This window comes from Triturus cristatus, chromosome 9, assembly GCF_964204655.1.
Source record: "Triturus cristatus chromosome 9, aTriCri1.1, whole genome shotgun sequence".
NCBI lineage: Eukaryota > Metazoa > Chordata > Amphibia > Caudata > Salamandridae > Triturus > Triturus cristatus.
This window is the reverse complement of record NC_140592.1, coordinates 216,655,573-216,677,951: the sequence shown is the minus strand read 5'-3', so window position 1 is coordinate 216,677,951 and position 22,379 is coordinate 216,655,573. Positions and strand designations below refer to the sequence as shown.

Genomic DNA, 22,379 nt, shown 5'->3' with positions numbered 1-22,379 from the left:
TCTGGGGCGAAGAATTTGGGGATAAATTGTTCAAGGTGAGAAATTAAAAAAAAGGAAGTTGTCAATTTTAAGAAAGATCAATTAAAACATAATTTTTCATAGCAAGATCAGCTTACGGCTTTCTGAAAGGTATTGAGGCAAAAAAGTCAATAACACTCATCATAATTTATTATTTTTTCAAACAGAGGCCTCTTTCAGCTCCAAAATAACAGGATCTCGATTCCAAATTCAAGGCACTAAGAGTTCCATTTGCATGACTCTCCCAAGAAAAAACACCACAGCTTGTGTGCTTTTGTTTATTTCCCTCTAAGAAAGTGGATAAAAGTTAAAGGATGGCAAAATCAGCATGTGCCCTATGATGAGATTACCTTATTTCGTAAGAACGTATACAAGTCTAAAGGCTCCCCCGGACAACACCCGCCCACCATCTTTTGAAAGCCTGTGCCACAAATGGTCTCTAAGCGGTTTCTACTCAATGGCTCTAGAGCAGAGCCACATACAGGGACTGCAGGCTGTTCCTGGTAGTTTTGAAGATTTGTTATGTATTTTTGCAATGCACGTCTGTTTGGAGAATATGGACAAGATGCATTTAGATAACTGTATTCATTTATTTTTTACTCTGGCATCATTCAGTCAAGGCATTTCCCATGGGGCGCCTGATAGCAATTTGTATTTCTGGTAGGAGATCTGCTGCTACTGTAGTTCTCGAGTATTGCCAAACTGCCGCAAATCTCCTTTTCATAGTCACTGTTGCTCTCCATTTATCAGGAGACTCGAGCCACACCTCAGTTAATTTCTGTAGATGCAAAATGGCATCTTTTCAACTTTGGAACATTTTTATTTTGTATACTTTTTTAGTTTCTTTTGCTTGCATTCTACCTTGCTCGAAGCCAAGTGTATTGTGATGGAAGCTACTGCTGATTTATTTTTAAATCTTGTTTTACAGTTGCAAATCTTCTTGCTTTTAGAAAATCAATGGGTTTTGATCCCTTATATGTAATGTACACCCAGATTTGACTTAAACTTACATTCTCCCAAATGCATTTTGTTTAAAATGAGAATTATCATCAGTTGGCTTTGCCAGAGTTCGTTTTTGTTATGCTATGGGTATTTCATGAAGCACAACATTTGCCTCTTGCGGCATCTAGCCACTGCATAGTAAAAATGGTGAAGGAAACGCAGCAATAGAGTTTAAATATTTTAAAACACGATGGGAAGCAAGGAATCATTGACATCACTATATAGAATATTTCAGAGCTATCAAGAGCTTTTGGCAGCCAGATCATAAGCACCTCAAAAACGGAACATTTATCAATTTTAATACCTTTTATTAGCATTTTCCTCATCATAGACCATTCCCACAATAAACAAACGTTCAATATTCTCCCCACATCCAATACTTCCATACACCCCACACACTCCGTGTCTGCAGATCTTCATAACTTAATGGGTCGTCAATAGCAAATCTGGTCAGTGTGCATTTTGGTCAAATGATGCAGCGCTCTTAGTCTTGGGGACATTGTATTTCTATAAGGTCCCTATCCTTATAGCCCAATACTCTTTGCCATACTGACAGGAAGTCATCTTTGTCCTTAATCCGGTGTCTTGGCATGCGTTCCATAGGCATTATGTCCAATACTTTACTGTACAACATGTACATAGTTGGTGTTGTTGTCTGTCCACATTCTGGCTACTGCTAGCTCGGCCCAGACATTTTTCAGATGTGGGGTGAGTTTGGGAGGGGGGGGGTGTTAAAATCTCTTTAATTGCCATTAATAACTCTTTCCGGTATGTCGTCAAGAGAGCGCAAACACACCAAATGAGTATCTGACCCCTTCTCCCACCACACTGTCGCCAACACATGCACTTGTCAATTTATATGCGGCAAAAACAGAGGGCTACAAAGGTTGGAGACTATGTAATCCACTCACTGTGTCTCAGTCTCGGAGCAAACCTGTAGTAATGTGAAACGTTTACATTTTCACTACTGTGATGTCCTCAGTTGAAATCCGTGTGGATTGTGCATGTGGCTCATTTCGTACGGGATTTGTAGTTAGAAGTATTTCACAAAACAACAAACCCTCAATTTTTTCATGACTCCATTTATAGATCTACAAAGCATTTATCTATTTGTACAGAGTTATTCCAAATCGATTTGTGAAAATAATTTCGTTTGTTACGCCTAGTATTTTTCCAACGATATGTTTTTGATAAATGCATATTTTCTGGTACAACAGAACTTATAGTTCAACCAAGTTCTTCTTGTTTCTCATGTTGCACAAGACACGAGTTTTTTGTTTTTTTTACTATTCTAATTCTTTAGAATCAATAGCTCAAAATATACTCTGTTTACAAAAACAGATTTAAAAGGGTGGAGTAAAAAATAAAGAACAATAAAGGCACCAATGGATTAGGTAGTTCTGTACGGTGGGGGCCCATACCAACTAAAGTTGTATGCTCTTACAACGGTCTGTCAGTTGGGTCTGATAAACAAACCAATGAAGATCAGTCACCGCGACGGACATTTTGAAAATCACGGACTGAAAACATTTCTCTAGAGGTTGGATGGTGACAGGTATTATTTCTGAGGCAGAGAATTTCATTTTCCAGGACACAAATATAAGACTCTTGACACACAGGACATTTCTTAGGAAATGTGAACAGCTCTGAACCATCAGACAGTTACTGATCAAATATATTTCCTATCTGGAGGCGTCATTTTTTTTCATCATTTTCAGACAGTGCTGGGAATTCAAGTGTACTTTCACTTCCATGAAAAGGACACAACAAGCACCCATTCTCCTGACACCCAAACATGTTATAAATAAGCATTGGCACAATCAATTAGTCTAACCTTTGTGAACTATTGACTTGGCCAATGGTTTTTAACCACACTGCACAGCATCCGGAATGCTGTGCAGCATGGCTAAAGTTTAAGAAACAAAAAATAAAGTTGTTTCGAACCCCAACGTCATTTACCTTAAGGTTTTTGCTCCTTGCTCCAGACAACAGTCTTAAGCCCAGTCAATCAAATACAGATGGTACTTTAGCCTTGCACCACTGTCGCCTCTAACTGTTAATTACTTCGATCACCACCTGAAGGTCACCAGTTCACTTTCACAGAGTGTTTGGATGGTGCAGCCTTGCACACCGTTTACAGTAATTTTACTAACTTGTCATCCTTTTGAGATAGAAATTGTTTTTGTTAAAATCAACAAATACAGCAGATGATGGGTCGTGAAGATTGCAGCATAATAATATTAATACTACACCTCTCAATTGAATTTTTTTAATTGGTCTTGCACTTACCCGAGCAGTAAATAACCCTAAACCGTTACCTCTTGAAAATGTTCAAGCGTCACTTATTATGCAATCCGCGTCAGTGTTAAATGTGTAAATCATGCTAATTCCGTTTGTTTCACAGGATGTTCACTTTGAATGGATTGTAAACACAATCATTTTCCATTTGAACGATAAACAACGATTTACAAACGGCACACGTTCTCTATGCACTTTTTAGTGTGGCACTATTTATTATGTTTGATACTTCTATAGAACAAACAATGCAGGCTGCTTCAAAGTACTATACAAACATAGCCTAAGGGCAAAAATGATTTTGTAATGTTATCCTGGCATGAGGACATAAGAATGCATAGCTTCTTAAAGCTTTTCGTCATTCCCTAAATGGTGCTTCCTCATTGCCTAGCAAATTTAAATGGGTTATTTTATGTAAGCATGTTAAAAAGCGAAGCAAAGAATAACGAATGCCATTACATGCATATATGCATGAGTTATTTAGCCATTCATCCTCATAACTCCCAAATGGCCCTATGACATTTGACATGCTCAGCCAGTTCTGACTTATTAGTCAACATGACTTTTTAAGGCCATATGTGTAATGGGAAACTGTGAACTACAATTCCCAGAAGGCACATTGATTGAAAAGCCAGGTCCGACAGCGTGAGTGGAAGGGGAAGCAATAGTACCTGAATCACGTCTGGAGCAGCAGACTAGCACCAATTAAGTGGAATCAATCTGTGCATTGTTCCCTGCTCCACTGAAAGGATCCAATGTGACGTGTGGTCAGCACTGGCCAATTAAGGAGGCTGCAAAGAAAAAAAAACGCTGCAGCCCAGAAATAGTAAACAATGGGTGGGCTCCAAGCCCTTTTTAGCTCGAGCCTGAGCCAGCACGCATGCACTGCTCTGGTGATCTGCTGTAGTAGAGTATGGAAGAGCAGCACCACCCACTCTCCGCCCATATTTGTCACTGGCTTCTGTGTTTGTCCTTTGTGAATTCAGGCTTCTTATTTAGTGATCGGCTTGTTAGTCCCTGCTTAGTACCACCTTTTCTTCATGTGAAACATCCCATGGCTACTGTCCCCTTTACTTCGGTCGTTACACAGTACGTGTTATTTAGTCTTGTAAGCACTATTTTCTTAATTGAGTTTCTCTTAGTTTAGGCACGACGTGCTTTGCTTACATTCAGTCCCTGGTGCCTTCTTTACAAAATCGCCCTCCCTCCCGTTGTCCATGCCTTCTTTCCCGCCCTCCCTTCCGTTGTCCATGTCTTCTTTACCCCCTCCCTCCCTTTCGTTGTCCATGCCTTCTTTACCACCCACCCGTTGTCTGTGCCTTCTTTACATCCCCGCCCTCCCTTCCGTTGTCAGTGGTGCCTCCTTTACCCCGGTTATTATCCGTGATGCCCTCTTTCCCACCACCACCCCCGCCCTCTGTGGTGCCTTCTTTTTCCCGCCCTCCCTCCCGTTATCCGTGGTGCCCTCTTTACCACCACCACCACCACCTCCCCGTGCCCTCCCTCCCGTCGTCCGTATCTAAAAAAAAAAACGTATTTATATGCTAAAGAATGGCGGCCGCGCGCAATAAGACGCGCGGCTCAACCAGATGGAAGGGGTGGGGCTTGTGTGTGGCAGACTGAAGAGGAAGACCCTCCACCACAGTGGCAAGCACGAAAGGCACTAGAGCACCCACAGGTGGACCGCATTCAGACTTGGGACCCCTACGGCCCTGTGTTTCCACTCTTTTGGTACAGCCCGAAGAGCCCCATTGAGAAGTCCCCTTACAATCAACTTCTGTCTAGAGCCACAATCCCCGAGGTGCAGCCGAAGCATCCCCTGTCCCATGGCGCTACTGGTCCCAGTCCTGGTGTTGCTGCAGCAGGGCGCCTGCAGGACCAACAGTTCAAGTAAGAGGGAGTGGGGTTGGGGTGAGATTACGCGGTGCAGGGTGGATATGTATGCTTGGACGCAGCTCTTAACTTGTATGCAAAAACTGAAGCACTTTTGTAGCGTAGCTCTATGGGGTGGATAGCTTCAAGGCGCACCCTCAATGGAAGTTCGAGTATGTGTAGGCTTAGAAAAGATGAGCTGAAAGTAGTTGCCTTTTAGTGCGAGGTTGTTGGTTTGGATGGCCAATGTGGATGAGCTCCTAGCCAAGGTCTTGGAGTCCACAGCGCCTGCGACGTTGAAATGCTGGTTCAACACGCACATTCCATTGGACTGGATGGATACAGTGTGGGCAACAGCTGTACCATTCATGTGAAGGCTACTTTACCGCTGTGCACAGGGATGAGGCATGCAGGGCTGCAAGAGTTTGTGATGTCAGCGCTTGGGGGTACCCTGGGTGCTTACTTAACCTCCATGTTAAAGAACAGTAGATGTTTCAGCACCCAGGCTAATGTGCTGCACAGCTAAATACATATAAGGTCCCAAAGGCGAGACAGATTGCATTGCAAATGCTTGTTGTAAACAGTAGTGTCTCGCAAGGGAGACGCTTGCACAAGCACTCGCAGGCTCAACCCTAAACAGTAAACTCCGGCAAAGCAGTAGAAATATACAGTTCAAAATGATTATACAAGAGGCGAAATGTTGTTATTCAAATGCATTCTTATAGAATTGGGACATTCCGTCTGCTGTAGTCTCTGTGTCAAAATAGAAAGACTTGCCGAACAAAAAGCTTTGCATGCATCTTTCAAAGCCTCATCTGGAAACTGCCTGAAGAAGGAAAATCCTTTCACAAAGCGTTCAAATAAATGTCTTATTTGGGGCTATTATGGTGCAGAGAACCAGAACTATTTAGTTCACTCACAGCTCTGTTGTTAAAGTTAATACTGACAAAGAAAGAGAAAGTTTTTGTCTCTTTAATAACTCGCCCCCCCTCCACTTACACCAAACTTGTGGCAAACAATGAATACCCATGCAGGTGCTAAATCTGGTGCAGACTGGTCAAGCGGTTCAAAAGTTATAAGGGTGTCCCATGGATTTTGCTATAGGCGACTTTCTCACACACAAGTCTGAAACCGCTGAATGAAAGTCCACCAAATATTAATGGCCCAACAGGCTTTCCGTCATTTGGTTCCTTTTCTTGGCTTGAGGAATTTTCGCCTACATGTTTTGGAGGCATAAGCAAAAAGTCTAAGTGTCCTGTGCACAACATTACTGAGACAAAAACTGTACACAAGACATTTAGGGACATTTGCGCTCGACACTCGACATTGTTCTCATTCACTAAATGTTCATTTGGAAGAAACAAAAAAATAATATAAAAGCAGCACAGAAAGACAGTTGATGCTGCCTCAGGCATAAGTGAGTGGGCCTTTTGGCTGTTCACTTTTGTAGATCTCTGGCCGGCCTGTCATATTGGCCGGGCGAGATTTAAAACCAAAACATGTCTTAACCCGCACCGGCCTGGCAAAGACAAGGGAACTTACAAGTACCCCCAACCTTCAGAGGACATGGTGTAAAAACATATATGTCAGCATTTCTCAATAGCTTAGAAAGGAAACTTTTGCCTCTCTCCTGCTATTCTACCCACCTAACAAAAGGTCAGGGTTGACTTTTTCACCTTCTTCAGCCTGCCTAAATGAAATAAAAAATGAATTAATAGAGCACATTAAACCCGAGGGAAATTAAGCGCTTTGTCCAAAAAGAAAGCTCATATGCACAGAAAGCAAGAGAAACTACGTTGAGAAAAGCTTTTTTTTAAAGATTTCTTGAATGAGCGAAGGAGTCAAATCTAGCAATGTGGGCAGGCAGGGAATTCCATAACTTGGCAGCAGCCCTGGAAATTGACCAGCCGCCCCATATGAGTCTCCAGAACCTGGGAATTTAAAATTGCCTGGCTGAGGAAGATCTGAGTGACCTGCCTGGGGTGCACCAGTTGAAGAGGTGGGAGAGATGTTTGGACCCTTTGTGATGGAGAGCTAGGAAGACAAGGCAAGTAGCCTTGAAAACAATGCGCTTACTTAAGGGCTAGGAAGGGGTAAAATAAGGCACAAACTCCTATCTAGCCCAAGTGTAAGAGATGAAAACTTTATTTGCACCAGGGCACCGACTCCCGCCTCAGGTCATCTCACCCTGGCAGCCTTGATCAAGAGTTGGGAGGAGAATTACTAGCCCAAGGCAGGGAATTTACGACAGCCCCTCTCCCCTGACCAAGAAGAGAGTTGGGATTTCCCGTCCAAGCAGAATAAAAAGAAGAAATATCATTTATGTGTGCTCTTCAACTGCGTTTACAACAGCCAAGAGTGGGGACGCGGTTATTTGAGACAATCCCTGCCTTACCCAAGGAAGGGTGGTGCTAACCAGGCTTATCAGAGCTAGAATCAGTGCTAGCTTGGGTGAAATTATTCACGGATGATAGGTCATAAGAAGTTGCCCTCGCACCCTTTAACTCCAGGTCTCAAAGCCTCAACTGTCATGCATGGGGTCTATTTATTTTGCTTTTCTGAATAACATCTACATAAGGACCTCTATATGAGATTTTACATTTAGCTGAAGTATATTTTACATATATGTAGACAATACTCAGTTAATATTTGGGCACCCACACTATTCAGTCATGGGAGGAATACCCCACTCCCCAAGATGGAATGCCTATCCCATGTTCACTGCTGGGTGTCTGCCAATTTCCTCAAATTAAATCCTTCTAAGATGTTGTTGCTTCTTATCCCACCTGATAGAATACGCTGGAAAGGAGATCAGGCCTAAAAAACAGTCCACGGTTACTTGCTTTCTTCGAATGAAAATTCTGAAAGTGTTTTCCTCATGTATGGAACCCCAGGTGAACATCTCCACTGTGAAAGCCCTGGCTCAGTCACGTCTTAACTATGGAAACGTGCCTGGCCTTGGAGCAACAGAAAATCCTTTGAAGTTTTTGTAAATACTGACAAATTCTGCATCTAGTCTTGTTGCAATGATGTTTAGGTCTGATCACATATCTGCTACTTTGTGGCCTCTGCATTGTCTACACATCCGCAAAACAGTTATCTTCAAAACTATAATGACCTCTAAATTTGCATGATATGCTCCAGGCGATCTCTTCATTCAGTTGACCAGGTGATGCTACAGAAGCAGGGAATTCTCCATTGCAGCTGCTAAGTATTAGAAATCTGTCTTTAGTATGTGTTCCAAAATTCAGCCTTGCATGGTACAGAAGCAGGGTATGCTCCATGGCAGTTGCAAATTATTGGAATTCTCGCCCTATAATCCTGCAGCTTGATCTTTTTCGGTTAAGCATTAGAAAGCTGCTCAAAATGTGATTAAATACACTTTATGGTTAGCAGATGTGTCACATGGGTATTATGTCGTCTTTCTACAGCATCAAGAAACTGCAGAATATATGCGATTTTTAAGTTCGATTAATGTTAAGGAAAATCCTTCAGATCCCTCCTGCAATATCCAAGAGTGTGTAGGATTTAGACAGCCACTGTCTTACACAAGGCAAAGGATAATTCATCAATCAGGTCCCAAACCCTGCTCAGTCATGCCCTTCATTGGGTACCGTTGGAAAAACAAAAAAGAGAGACTTGAAGCTGCTCCAGTGCTATTTTTGAAGATGGCATCAGGGATGTTGTCAGCTCTGGCGATCAACCGTTGCAGGATTGGGTGGGCCACAGAGAAAAGGCGGAGCTGAAATCAGTCCCAGCACGCTCTTTCCAATTGCAAACAGGGTACCGGGGCACCTGTCCCAGTCCTCCATGGAACACAGCATTTAGCAAATATGGGAGGGTTGGGGAAGATGACGGATACCTCAGGGCCATGTTCATAACTGACCAGTTGGTCTCCGTGGCAGCACACACCACGATACCGCAATACCCTCTTATTTTCTTGCTTCAATTACAACAATAAACTGAAAGAGAACTGCCATTTTGTAGTCCCAGGTTTACACATTTGCCATTTGCACACCAAGAATGAATGAGAGAAATATAACGGCCTTCGCATGTTCTCCCAGTCAAACAAATTCACAACACAAACATTATATGGCATGAATCTCTGTTAGTCCTCTTATTTGAGACCTAATTTAACAGCCAACAGGATATCTTTCCGATATAGGAGGAGACACTTCACCCATCCTATGACGTCATGCTTCATCATAGATGACTCCTCTCACTTGGGTAGGTGAACACCACCTGAGTGGGCGCAACCTAAAAAGGAATTTGGAGCTCGAAATAGGATGTTCCTCTAAACAAGCGCAGGGTTCTAGTTAAAATAACTATGGGAAAACCCTGGATATCTCTTTATTTAGCAGGTACCCATGTCATTGTTAAAAACCAAGTCTGGATGTGTCCTGAAACACAATGATTTCTGTATCCATTAATTGCGTTGCCTACATATTTCAGGCAAAGACAAGCTGCCCATACAAGTCACTCGGCTTCGTTCAGGGCTAAAGACTCCATGCATAACTACCCGTTACTCTAAGGGAGTGTATCTAACATGGAGCCAAAATGCTGTCCTACATGTCAATGTGGTTTTGTAACACCTTTAGTAAAAATGAAAGATAGTCTTCTTTATATAATCATAATCTCATGTTTCACTGCCGGAATTATCTGATATGGACAAGTATCACAGGATAGTGGCCTTCGGTTATTCTGTTCCCGAGTCCCCTTCACCCAATATGAGATATAAAATACCCTTAACCCCTTCCATGCTCATGACGGAACGGTTCCGTCATGAGCCACGGTTGAGCTGTGCTCATGACGGAACCGTTCCGTCATGAGCCCGCCCGCGCTCGAACCCTTCAGCACCGCGGCGGAATTCGCCCAGCGCTGAAGGGGTTAATCACTACCCAGAGTCTCAAATCGACTCCCTTCCTTACTGCATCAAGGGTGCAATACCTACTTTCCACAACTACATTTGCTTTCCTCTGCCATGCTGAATGATGAGATCGTGGAACGCGTATCTTCCCTTATTTTCCCCACTACGATGCTGGCGCGCCATTCTGTATGCACCGCGGTTACCTAGTTCTGGGGTTCGTGAGAGATGTAGTTCACTAATGCAACATGGTTTTTGTATTGGCTGGCTTAGTATATTGTGTACACTTATTTGAGTGAAGAACCTTGCACTAATCCAGAAAAACCTTATGGTGACGTTAGTTGTCATAAACAACCTTAGAAAGCTCTCTAAGTGGTATCTGTCGAGAGCAGCCTTCAGGCTTATCCCGAAGGAGTGTTAGGCAGCTTGTTTCAGCAGATCTATTAATGTAGTGTAGGTTAAATGAAAAAGAACCACACAGTGTATATAAAAATAGTCTATTTATTACACAACACTCACTAACACATTGCTATATCTCCTACCCGGAGCTATCAAACAAATAGACAACAATACTTCAATTACAAATAGGTAAGCAAGCACAATACAGAGTGGTCTTCAGTGGGAGACCAAACCATATACTAAAACAGTTAGAATACAAACTGGGACCAAAGTTTGAATTGGACCAGGAGTCTCAGAAGAGCTGGAGATCCAAGGAACCACCCAAGGTAAGTACCCAGGAACCCCACGGAGGATGTATGCAGAGTGGGAACACAGCAGCGTACTCAATAGCAGTCAACGGTAAAGTTGCGCTTGCTGTTTTGAAGAAGGACCCTTCTCGGTGGACCATGAAGAAATCCTGTGGAAGACAGAAAGTTGGATAGTCACTTCACCCTTTAATGCCCCAGGAACCAAGATACCTACACCAGGGAAGCTGGGTGCATAGGTGCGAAGTGACGTCGGAAACCGCCGTAGACCACAATGGAGGACTTCAGTAAAGATGCCGCTGGTGACGAAGGTGCAAGAGTCTGGTGGAATCCAAGGGTGGATTCTTGACTTGAAGAACCTGCAAGCAGAGGGGACAGAGTCTATGCCACTCGGAGATAACCACGAGGCACGGAAGATTAATGCCTATTGATGTCGGAGATGCAGGAGTGATGACGGTGACCTTGTCGCTGCAGCTGTGAGGACCAGGCGATGCTGAGAGGAGCAGGAGCCATGCATGAGTTGTCCCACGCTGGAAGTCGAGAATCAGGGGGTCGGTGTCTGGCGGGAGCACTAAAAAGCCTTGACAGCTGCAACAGGCTTGGAGAGCGAAAAAGGAGGAAAGTTGGACCAGCAAGACCCAAGGGACTCACCACAAGCAGAAGAGTCAGAGCAGACCCCAAGCAAGAAGGGGATCCCACTGAAGTAGGAGAAGACCCTCGAGAGGACCCACAGGCCGGAGGCACAGGAGTCACAAGCGGCCCTTAAGCAGCTCACCAAAGATGAAGGCTCACGATACAGAGGAAGTGGTGAGGACGCCGATCTTGGCAAGAAAAGATTCTGGAGGCTTGAGCTTTTTGCAGCCCGAAGATCTCTGGAGTGCAGAGCCAACAAGCCTTGGCAACGGCAAGTTGACGCTGAGCACAGGGGTTCGATCCCAGTAGTTCCAACGAGGGATACTGGCCTAAACATTGCAGAGAGGACATGTCAGGCCTCCGGAGAGTTGCAGAACCACTACCTGTGTTGCTGAGCCTTTTGAAGACCGCAGGATGTCAGGCACAGCAAACCGGTCAGCCTCGTTGCAGTGCCTGCAGGGGCAGAGGAGTGATTCCTTCACTCCAAGGGAGATTACTTCGGGCGTCCTTGATGCCCACAGGTCTGTTTAAGATACTGGAAGAAGCACAGACAATGAAGAAGATTTTCAGAACAGCGAGACCAGGAGCAGCAGGAGTCTTCCTTGATGCAGTCTCGGTTCCAGGCGAAGTCCAAGTGTCCAGACGGTCGAAGAGTGACGTTGTTTTAGGCTTGAGTCTTGTCCCACAATTAATCTGAAGACTTATAACTCAGCACCCTGCCTTCAGGATTTAAAGGCCTACCTTAGGGGGCACTTTTAGTTTTTAAGTGTAGTGACCTCATATATATGAAAACTTATATCTCTCTTAAGTGGTGCTAGCACCAGCTTACACAGGCTTCCATGGTAGGCCTGTAGTCACAGTTCTGAGTGGTCTCCCATGGGTGGCATAATACATGCTGCAGCCCATGGGGGGACCCTTGGTGTACCTATCTCTGGGTACCTTAGTACCGTGTACTAGGGACTTACAAGGGTTACATCAGTAGCCAATTGTAGAGGTACTTATGTCAAATTTAGGGAGGAAGCACAGTGGCTGGGGTCCTGATTAGCAGGATCCCAGCCAGACTAGTCAAAAAAACATACCGACACGAGCAAAAAGTGGGGGTAACAATGAAAGCAGATCCTAATTTCCTATAGTTTTCTACACACACATGCACCTACCTGGAACAATTTGGAGTTCAGAATATCAGAACCGGTTGTATATTGGCCACACCTGGCAAATAACCATGTTTTTTCTGATGGAACTTTCAAGCACTTTGAAGACATGTACAGAATTTCAATCGAGTTTCAACCAATTTTTATACTCCCTACAATTGAAAACCTGTTTCTCTACCAAAGTGAATAACCCCCATTGCTAGTTGGACAAGTCTACTCTGAATGTTTATTTAGAAAGATGGGGGAGAAAACTAGTCAATGGCCTCTACGAAACACTTATAGATGAACTATACGCCAAAGCAACTGTGTGACTACGGCATAATAAGTAGAAAACTCACCTCCAAAAATTGTACACCAAGGCCTAATGATCTGAATTAATATAAGATCACGGCAGGGGCTTACAAGAGGATAATCTGAAATGTCTTTTTCTTTTTCTAAATACTCCACGGCTGGCGCCCAATGCACGATGTTGACAGTAAGTGAACTGCATAGGTCATCCCCCCCCCAGAATTGGTACTCTTCCATGATATGCATGACATTGCGGGAATAACCAACCACAAGAAAATATGGTTAAACTCTGCTTTAGAAGAGGCCAAAATCTGCATACCGCGGCACTGGAAATGCCCCTCCCTTCCCAACAAGAATGCCTGATCAATAAACCAAACAATCAGTTAATTAAGTTTGAAGAGATCTGGGTGGCATCCCTGAGGCCCTGCCACAGCTACCGATTCAGACATGAACCAGTATAAATACAATGCCCACACACTCATTGAACCTTAGCACTAATTGTAAAGGGCTGATGAATCCCTTTAACAGGCATACTACATTTAATTTTCATTTATGAACTCTAAGTTAAAGTCTTAGTTCTCCTTACAGGCTAAGGATCTGTCCTATAATAGGTATTACTGGACATTTGATAATGAATGATGGGTGAGCAATCGTTGTAACGGGTGTGATACTTCCATATGAGCCATGAAACGATTTGCTATGTCTGTAACTCTTAGTTTTTCTTTCGTTGTGCTCTAAATTCAACAAGTAAATTTGAAATCCCAATACACAGATTTAAACATGAAATTCACCAGTTAAGGTCAGCTCTGGTAACCATATCTCGTACCACAGCCATGCAAACCAAAACTTGCACACCAAATGCAATACTCCAATTACACACCGTTGCAGTAACACGATCAATGAGATGGCTATTAATATAGCATTGTTTATTGCTTTCAGTTGGTTGTCAACCAATGATGGTGTGCTTTTAGGTGGGCCTTTTTATTGGCAGAAATACTGCAAGATCATAGCTGGAAAAAAATGAAAATTCAGGAAACAATGGAAACATGGAGAAAACGAGGGAAACAGGATGTTGGGGAGGAATCAGATAAATCAATCCCCTTGCAAATAAGATGAGTAAAACAGAATAATGTAGAACAGTTTAGAGATGCTGCTTCCTTCTTAAGTCAAGATCTGCTGGAAAAGATGCTAGTGATCTAAGACGTGGAGCCCTTAGGGAAGTAGGTGCTGCCACCTCTCCAGTAGCTCGTCTAAACAGGGTGGATGAAAGGTACATGGTGTGAATGCAGTGGCAAGCTTATTCCTCAACATTCAGGATAGGTCAGGAGGGTTACAGTTTCCCAAGGAATGGGGCCACATCCTATCGCAGTTGCCAATTTAGTTCTGCACCCTACAGATAATCACTCCCTAGGAGGACACACAGAAAATCCATCCGTCCAATAATTGTTGGCATTACTAGAGAACCCCAATGGCTCAAAAATACAGATTTTAACCACAGCTTATGTGGTTGATAACTAAAGAAACCTCAGGGGTATAACAATCACACATCTGAGGTGTCATGTATGTAATACAGGCAGTCCATAGCACATGTAAGTAGTCACGTTAAGTTAGCCGCGTTTCCAAAAAGTGGAGTCAGGACCGAGACCAGTTCTACGGAGGACAGACCATGTTCAATACTAATTTTGTAGGATTTTATAGTAATCTTGCCTCCATGAGGCTCCCATCACGAAAATCGACCAATCCCCCTCAGTGTAATTTTGGGACAGGATATGTTACCAGAAGTTGAAAGTATCAGATACGTCTCCATCAGAAAATAAATGGGAGATTATTAAGTCATACATGCAACAAGCAAACCCTTGTGTTGTCCCAAGATTGTTAAATTAAAATGATGTGCTAGTTTGTGAGAGCAAAGGGTAATTGTCCAAGTTAGCCCTTCAAGAAAACTCTCGGCTGATTATCTTCATTTTTAGAATAAATTGAGATTGTATTCTGCGCACGTGACTGGGAACATCTTGATACTAATGGGGTTTCTCTACTCAGACCTACTCTCTCTACTCAGACCTACCCTCTCTACTCAGACCTACGCAGTGCTTTAGAGGGCGGTGCGACAATAGATTTTGCGACTTCATGTACAAATACCTGCATTGTTTCACAGAGGGGAGAAAGAGTGCAGGAAGATAATTCAGGTCACAAGATTAGCCAGGATTAACCGACAGTCAGAGTGTACTGAAGGAATTGTGAAACCATATAAAAATTATAGGTGGCCATTTTGTCCCTGAAATATTGCTCTCTAAATTCTGGCCGACATAAATATGGACATAGACTGAGAAATTAGTTATGCAAGTTGAACCAGCTGGTGAGCTAGTTAGCATGATCCCAAACTAAGTAAACGGAATACACCCAACGAGGAGTCCACATGCAGTTTAATGCACTGAAGGAAGAGTTTTGGTCCACCCAAGTAAAGGATTTGATGGATTGCTCTATGTTTTAGAGTTATTTTTCTGGGAGTCAGAGGTGGAAGAATCAAAAGCAGGTAAATATAGTGTGGGGCCATGACCATTTTTATCACCTGGTCCCTGTTCTAGAGGGACAAGAGAATGATGTACCATCAGGCAAAGTCACTAAGGGTTCAAGAATAAGAGGGCCAAGGTTGTCTGCCACCAGGTTTTCTAAGCCTCGCAACAAAAGCACACCAAGATATCGCAGTTTGGCACTATCTATCTAAACTAGTCACCATCTGTTACCATCATGGAGGTGGCCCACCATATACTAAGAAATTCATTTATCTCTCAGTTCACTACATAAAATGCAAAACCTTCAAAATGTTCCAAGAGTGTCACTGGGTTGGGCTTTGAAGACCTAGATGTTCAAAGCATATGTGAGATATCGCTGGCATTGAGTAGCACCTTAGATTCCCATGGACTTCTATAAATCCCTCTGATCACTGGTGATCAGTGTATGGCAGCTGACAAGGGATCAAGAGCAAGAAGAGAGATTAGTGGAGGCAAAGGGCACCCCTATTTAGTGTCCCTTTGGAACTCAAAGAAGATTGACAAAAACCCTCCACAATGAATTTGAATCTGTGCGCTCTCTAATAGTCAACAATGTTTAGTGATCAACTAAAATGCCTTGTTTTAAAAGGCACGTAGGTTATCGTTACACGCAATAATGTATTGTTAAATGTATATACAAATATGTAATGAATCAAAGTAAACTTATTTTGATGCACGTAGTGCTTCATAGATATTCATTTTTAAATCATAAGTATGAGGGTGTCAGTGAATATGTGTATGGGGGGGTCAGTGAGTATGTATATAGAAGCTTCCATGGACTTAATTGGATAGTCAGAGAAAATACCTCAAATATACCTTATTTAAATAATTAACGGTAAAGCGGCCAGTATATCAACATTTTCACCAACACATATGCGAGCATTGATGCAATCAGTTTGGTTTTGTCAAATCATAAACTTCACTGACCTCCAATTACTAGCTCACACTTCCATATTTTAAGTGAACTCATCGTGTTATGACACAACAGAGCGGCATTGCAGAAAAATCCAAATGGTCTTTGTTTTCGATACAAGCAGATATCAGCACAAGAATTTCCCCCATCCCACCGTTTTAAAGATGGCTGCCCCTAGCGTGTAGTAACTTTGTATGTTTCTATTAGCAGCATCAATGAACTCTAGAAAAGACCAGGTAAAGGTGACAATAATAAAAGGCTTGTCGCGGATTCCCTAACTTTCACTAAATAATAATCCCATAGTCTCTTACCACTTCTCCAAGAGAGGCAGCTGCCATGTGCGTTACTGGGGACAAGTAAGACGATGAACCGGAACTGAGCAAGACCTTTCCATATTCATAGGTAACAAAAAAGGCTGCAGCTGAAATGAAGCACAATGAAATCCTCAATCTATAGAACAAACAACACAGAGCTAACGCAAAGTGATCATTCAATCATTGTAACACTTCTAAAAGAAGACAGTCTTTGGAGAATCATTTAACCATTCATAGTTATTATTCTTTAAAACGACAAATGAGATTAATTGGAAGCATGGGTAAAGAAACATCCATTCAGTATCAGTTGTGCTCAAAAGGCCTCGCTCTCAAAAAGCCGCCTCGTACCTCCTCGGGCCGTTGCTGAAACAGCTTCATTGGCTTCCCATCCGCCAGAGGATTACATTCAAGCTCTGCTGCCTCGCCCATAAAAGCTCTTTATGGCATGAGTCCTAGCTTCCTGGTGGATAAGTTTAAAGTTTACTGATCCGAAGGTAAAGGGCTGTTTGTGGTTCACCGCCACAGGAAAATACGAACAGGAGGCAGAACTGTTGCATACCTTACCCCGAAATATTGGAACACCTTGCTGGAGGTATTGCGCAAATGCCCCAGTCTTTCTCGATTCAGGAAACTCCTGAAGACGGAATTATTTCGGGACTGATCAGTGCCTGTCCTGAACCCTCTCCTTTGGTAGCGCAGAGATACCCCTTCAGGGGGGATTCCAGCGCTTTATAAATCCCATACATACATACATTTGTTGTGTAAATTACACAGCTGTTTCACCAAACTCCACACAAATAATTAATTAATTGTTGGCAAAGCCAATAGGTCTGGGTACAATGTGATAACATGTGGCAGCAGCAGCGCATTGTACTGAGTTCTCCAGGAGGGGCCAGTGGACAGAGAGGACTTTAGTTGTTAACTAGTCGTTCATGTATTTAATTGAAGCTCTCAAGTGGAGACAGATGAATACATTGAAACAGCCAATAGCATTAGATGAGAGATGACTACTCCACTAGGCTGAGCCAACACATGATTGACAATGTCTCATGCCATTAGCGGAAAGACCTGGTTGAAAAAAGCCAATGTTTGAAAGGGGCGAACCAAAAAGCCATTTTATTTATAGGGTTAGCAATATGTCTCTATAATAGTGGCACTGTCAAAACCTAGATCTGAACAAGCATTGACAATGCACATACACTGAAGCAGAGATCGGAGTTAATCCCAAAACAAATGCCAGCAAGTATCTTGTGCAACCTTGCAAAGTGTCTTAAAAAAATATCCTTTTATTCACTGGTAACTGAGATTTAACTGAAGCGCACGGAGGTGAATTAAGGAACAGATGTAAAAGCTGCATTTTGCACAATCTGAAGGCAACAGATAAGGTACGTAGGTAAGCCAAGCAAGTCTACATTACTATAATCCAAACAGGGTGAGAAATGTGCTTGGATCACCAACATTCCCCCTTTAACTAAGAGGCAAGGAAGAATTACTCTTGTAGTTTCCTCAAAAGAGAGTACATGTACCAGAGGTCTTGCCAATGTGTTGGCAGAAGGTAAGATCCGCACTGATAGTAACGCCAACATTTGTGGTCATATGAGCTGGACCTCACTGTAGAAAGAGCCTGGGGCTACCAGACATAGGTCCAGGTCTAAGAAGCATTCCCTGGAAACAACACATCTGTTTTATCCGCATTCAACTTCAAAAGGTTATTGTTCATCAAATAAGCGACTGAAGCAAGAAATTCTAGAAGTTAAAGGAGAAAGTCAGTGTCACTATCACTTTATTGCTTCTGGAATTGAATATCAAAAGAAAGAGTAGTTAGAAAAGTCAACCTAAAAGAACAAATTGAAGCAGCTATAGGAGTTAAAGAAACGTAAATGAACTTCACACAGAGTACAATAATTCTTTTAAAAATCTATTTCTGGTGTTTGTACTTTTAAAACGGAAAAAGAACTTTATTCACACACAACCAAATAGTAAACATAAAATTAAAAATATACAATGACATCCAGAACTCTTTAGCACCACTGGAACTAGGGAGATGTTTAAGAAGGTCTCTAAGCATTAATAAATGTACAGCTTCTCACAATATCGTTCGTCAATGAGATTACGAGAGGAAAGTCTTCTTAATGTATTTGTCACAGAGTTCTCAATGTAAAACATTTGCTTTTGCATTGGTCAGTGAGTTCCCCTGTAAATCCACTTCCTACTGCATTTGTCAGATAGTTAAAATGCAAACCCCATTCCTATGGTGTTTGTCCTTACACTAACAATGTAAACTCGCTTACTATACATTTAGTATAAGGTTCCTAAGTAAACCCCTTTATGTGGTGTTTGTCATAGAGTAGAGGCCTTCTTGTTGCATTTGTCAGAGAGTTCACATTGTAAAGTCCATTCCTACATAACTAGATTGAGTTGACAATCCCCCATAAAACTCCTTCCCAATGAAAATCCCTTCCTTTTTTATTTCTGTGTTTACATAGCAAAACCCCTTCCTATTGTATTTGAGTGATCTTGTTCAGTGGTAACTAGACCCCAACTGTGTCAATGAGGGTCTTTCCACTTAGATGCACTGGAACCTCTATACCTGGGTCTCTCAAACTGTGGACCAAGCACCCTTTTGGCACATGAATCCCAGGGTACTGAGGCAAAGCAGTCCACGGCTGACTCAGGGAGGTGATATGGGGTAGAAAATCAAAACTCAGCGACGTACTAAAATAGCAATACATCAGTGTCCTGCCACTGCCTCTTTGAAAACACACAACTAGATACTATGCACTAAATTGCAGATATTTACAATATTTCAATTACAGTTGCAATTTGAAACCGCTACTAAATGGGCCTGGTAATATATTCCTACAGTGCAAATCATTTACCCCTAAAAAATATCATAAGGGTCATCTAATCTGGTACTTCTAGTCTGTTTTTATTTTAATGGTGCTGTACCAGGTAACAATCTGTGCACCAAATACCTCCAACCCCAACAACCAGCAATACCGCTAAATGGGCCTATTGCAAGAAAAAGCTTTTCATGATCAGCAAAGTTAGGCCTGATGCCTTTTGTATCCACATTTAGAAATCAATACGGTAAGATAATTGGTTTTAGCATAAACATGGTTATGTGATCTCTGCCTAGAGAGACCGATCAAACAATTTAGGCACCCAAGAGTATACATTGACTTTAACATAAAGTAATGTAAATACACCCAGCATTTACTGTGACAAGACCTAAAGGGGCTCCTGTAGAAAACCCCTTCCTACTGCATTTCTTAGAGGGTGTATAATGTACTGTAGTTGTTGCATAGTTCAAAATGTAAGCCCCCTTTCTATGGTGCTTGTCATTTTGCTCTCATTACAAAACCCCTTCCTACGGCATTTGTCAGAGAGTTCAGAATGTAAATCTCCTTCCAGTGTCATTTTTAATTACTAGCCCCGTTCAACAATCTTTTCTAGAAAGACACTGGAACTCTTCCTCTAGGAACTTTGCAGATTAACCATGGGATGCAAATCACAAACCCTAAAGAAATAACAAGGGCCAACCAACCCTAGTAAACGTTTGCTTGCTCCCAGTATCGGTGAGGTAAAATGATCTGTGAGCAATGATCCTAAATGGGACTATTGTAAAACATAAGGAGTTTTGCAATCAAAAAGGTAACGTCTGTAGGCGTTTTAAAGTCTTTCGCAATGTAAAAAGAGAAGCCTACTGATTTTATCACATCAATTAAGGATCATTAAAATAATCTTATTAACTTTAACACGAACATAAGCATGACCAGTTGGCCATTACCTAGAGAGAATTATCAAACAATTTAGGCAAACCCAAAATATACATTGACACAAATGTTAAGTTATCTTCAGCATTACCAACCTTTACTGTGGCTAGCCCTAAACAAAGGATATATTTCTACTAAACCCTTCCTATTGCATTCCTCAGAGCGCTGACAGTGTAAACCTAATTCCTAACTTATTTGCCAAATCATTTAAAATGTAAAGTCTATTATGGTGTTTGTCATGGAATTTATAATATAAAACATCTTCCTTTTGCATTTGTCAGATTTCACAAGGTAAAACCCCTTCTTATTGCATTTGTCACAGTTCACAATGTAAACCCCTTTCTATTGCATTTGTCAGAAGCTTGACAATGTAAATCACCAGCCTATGGAGTATTCCAAAGGGCTCGCCAATGTAAAACCCCCTTCCTGTTGTATTTGTCAGAGAGTTCACAATGTAATTCCACTTTGTGTGCGTTTTTTTCTCAAGCAGTTCTAAAAAAGGCCTTTTGGATTTAACATGTGCTTTTCACAATAAAGACTTCAGGATTACAGCCTGTGTCATAACTCTTTGTCAAAAATAGTTTTAAACCTATGGCATCTGGTATAACCTTTCCCAGTGAACCATTCAGGCAACCTCTTGGTCTTTGGCTTGTAATCATAACCAGCCAGACTTACTATACTAAGCATAATCTGTGTAATACAAGCACTCCTTTTCAGTGAAAGCACTCAACATGTGCCCACTTGAATCCAGAAGAGATAATATGATGGCAGAACCAAAAGCCCCATCTCAGTAGTACCCGTTACTGTTCTTTTCTTGTCGACCACATAAGGTGTGGCAACATCTGTGCTGTTAAGCCAGACTTAAAAATGACCCAGCAAAGTGTGATGGTGCCAAGCAGGGGCATGAATACTTATGAGTTGGTGGGTTTGTGGATTCACTTTCATTGAAGGCGTACAGGACAAAAATCCTAAATCACAAAGGGCATCACATTGAACTGGGGCAGAACTTTTATTGATATCTCCTTAAAACATAGACACAAGATAGGTTCTCACCAAGAGGTGTGCAGAATAAGGGTATAAGGTGACTGCTTTGAACGAGGAAGGTGAACTTCTTAAAGAGCTGATCGAAACCAGATCATAGCCCCACTGCAACTGTTTTTTGCAATAATTCTGTTAGAAATTGGGTTATTAGTTCCAAAGTCTGCAACTTCCTCTTTACTGGTAACCAATTAACCAATTGTAGCACTTAGCGCTCTCAGGGGAGTTTATTTTGTTTCCATCATACTTCAGAATTACAAAACAAAATTATGCTATATGTGTACTTTCCTAACTTCTGATGTATTTTCAAATGTTTGTACAGTTCTGGTTGTGTTTAAAACAAAAACAAAAAAACTCAACATCCTATATATAGCCTTTCATTTCTCACTCAGCAAGTATGTCATATAGTTAGAATTACAAAACCCTCTCACTTTGCAGTCAAAGAAAAAAATGTAAACACCAATCTCCATTTAAAATAATAAGCAGCAAATTGTCAGGAGACAGATCCTAACATTTGACAACTGTGACAAGATTTAAAATACAAAAAAACAACTTTGAAAACAACTTGATTGCAGATTTGTCTTCTGAATGCCACCATGATTATTTTGGAGTCCTTGAGCAGCCCCCCACACTCCTATTTCTAGTGCCTGTACCTCAGGGTCTGGTAGCAGAGCAGTCCAAGACCTACTTAGGGGAAGTGGTGTGTAGTACCTCTTCTCACTAGTATGCGACAACCGCACTCAGTAAATCACTATACAGTCAGTGCCTTTTCCTATAAAGGGGAAAAAGTAATTTTATTTACACACACAACTCAATACTAGAATATTAAACTACAAATATGTACAATCAGGTAGATATAAACACGTTTCGTGACACCCTAAAAACATGTTACATCCTTAGTGGGCCCTGAACCCTATAGCTACAATACCCACACATATTTTAGATGAAATATCACAACA

The 22,379-nt window shown here is 42.0% G+C and overlaps 1 protein-coding gene across 3 annotated transcripts in view; it reads right to left on the bottom strand.

Annotated features, from left to right (window-relative positions):
* SLC25A26 (solute carrier family 25 member 26) overlaps positions 1 to 22,379 on the bottom strand; it is an 842,602-nt gene that overhangs the window by 667,123 nt on the left and 153,100 nt on the right. For all 3 annotated transcript variants that reach the window (XR_014968508.1, XM_085624764.1, XM_085624765.1), the window contains exon 3: positions 16,604 to 16,713. Coding sequence is in view for 2 of the 3 variants with exons in the window: in XM_085624764.1 (XP_085480890.1) it covers positions 16,604 to 16,713 (110 nt within the window). In the remaining variant the exon portion in view is untranslated. The remainder of the gene's footprint in view (positions 1 to 16,603; positions 16,714 to 22,379) is intronic.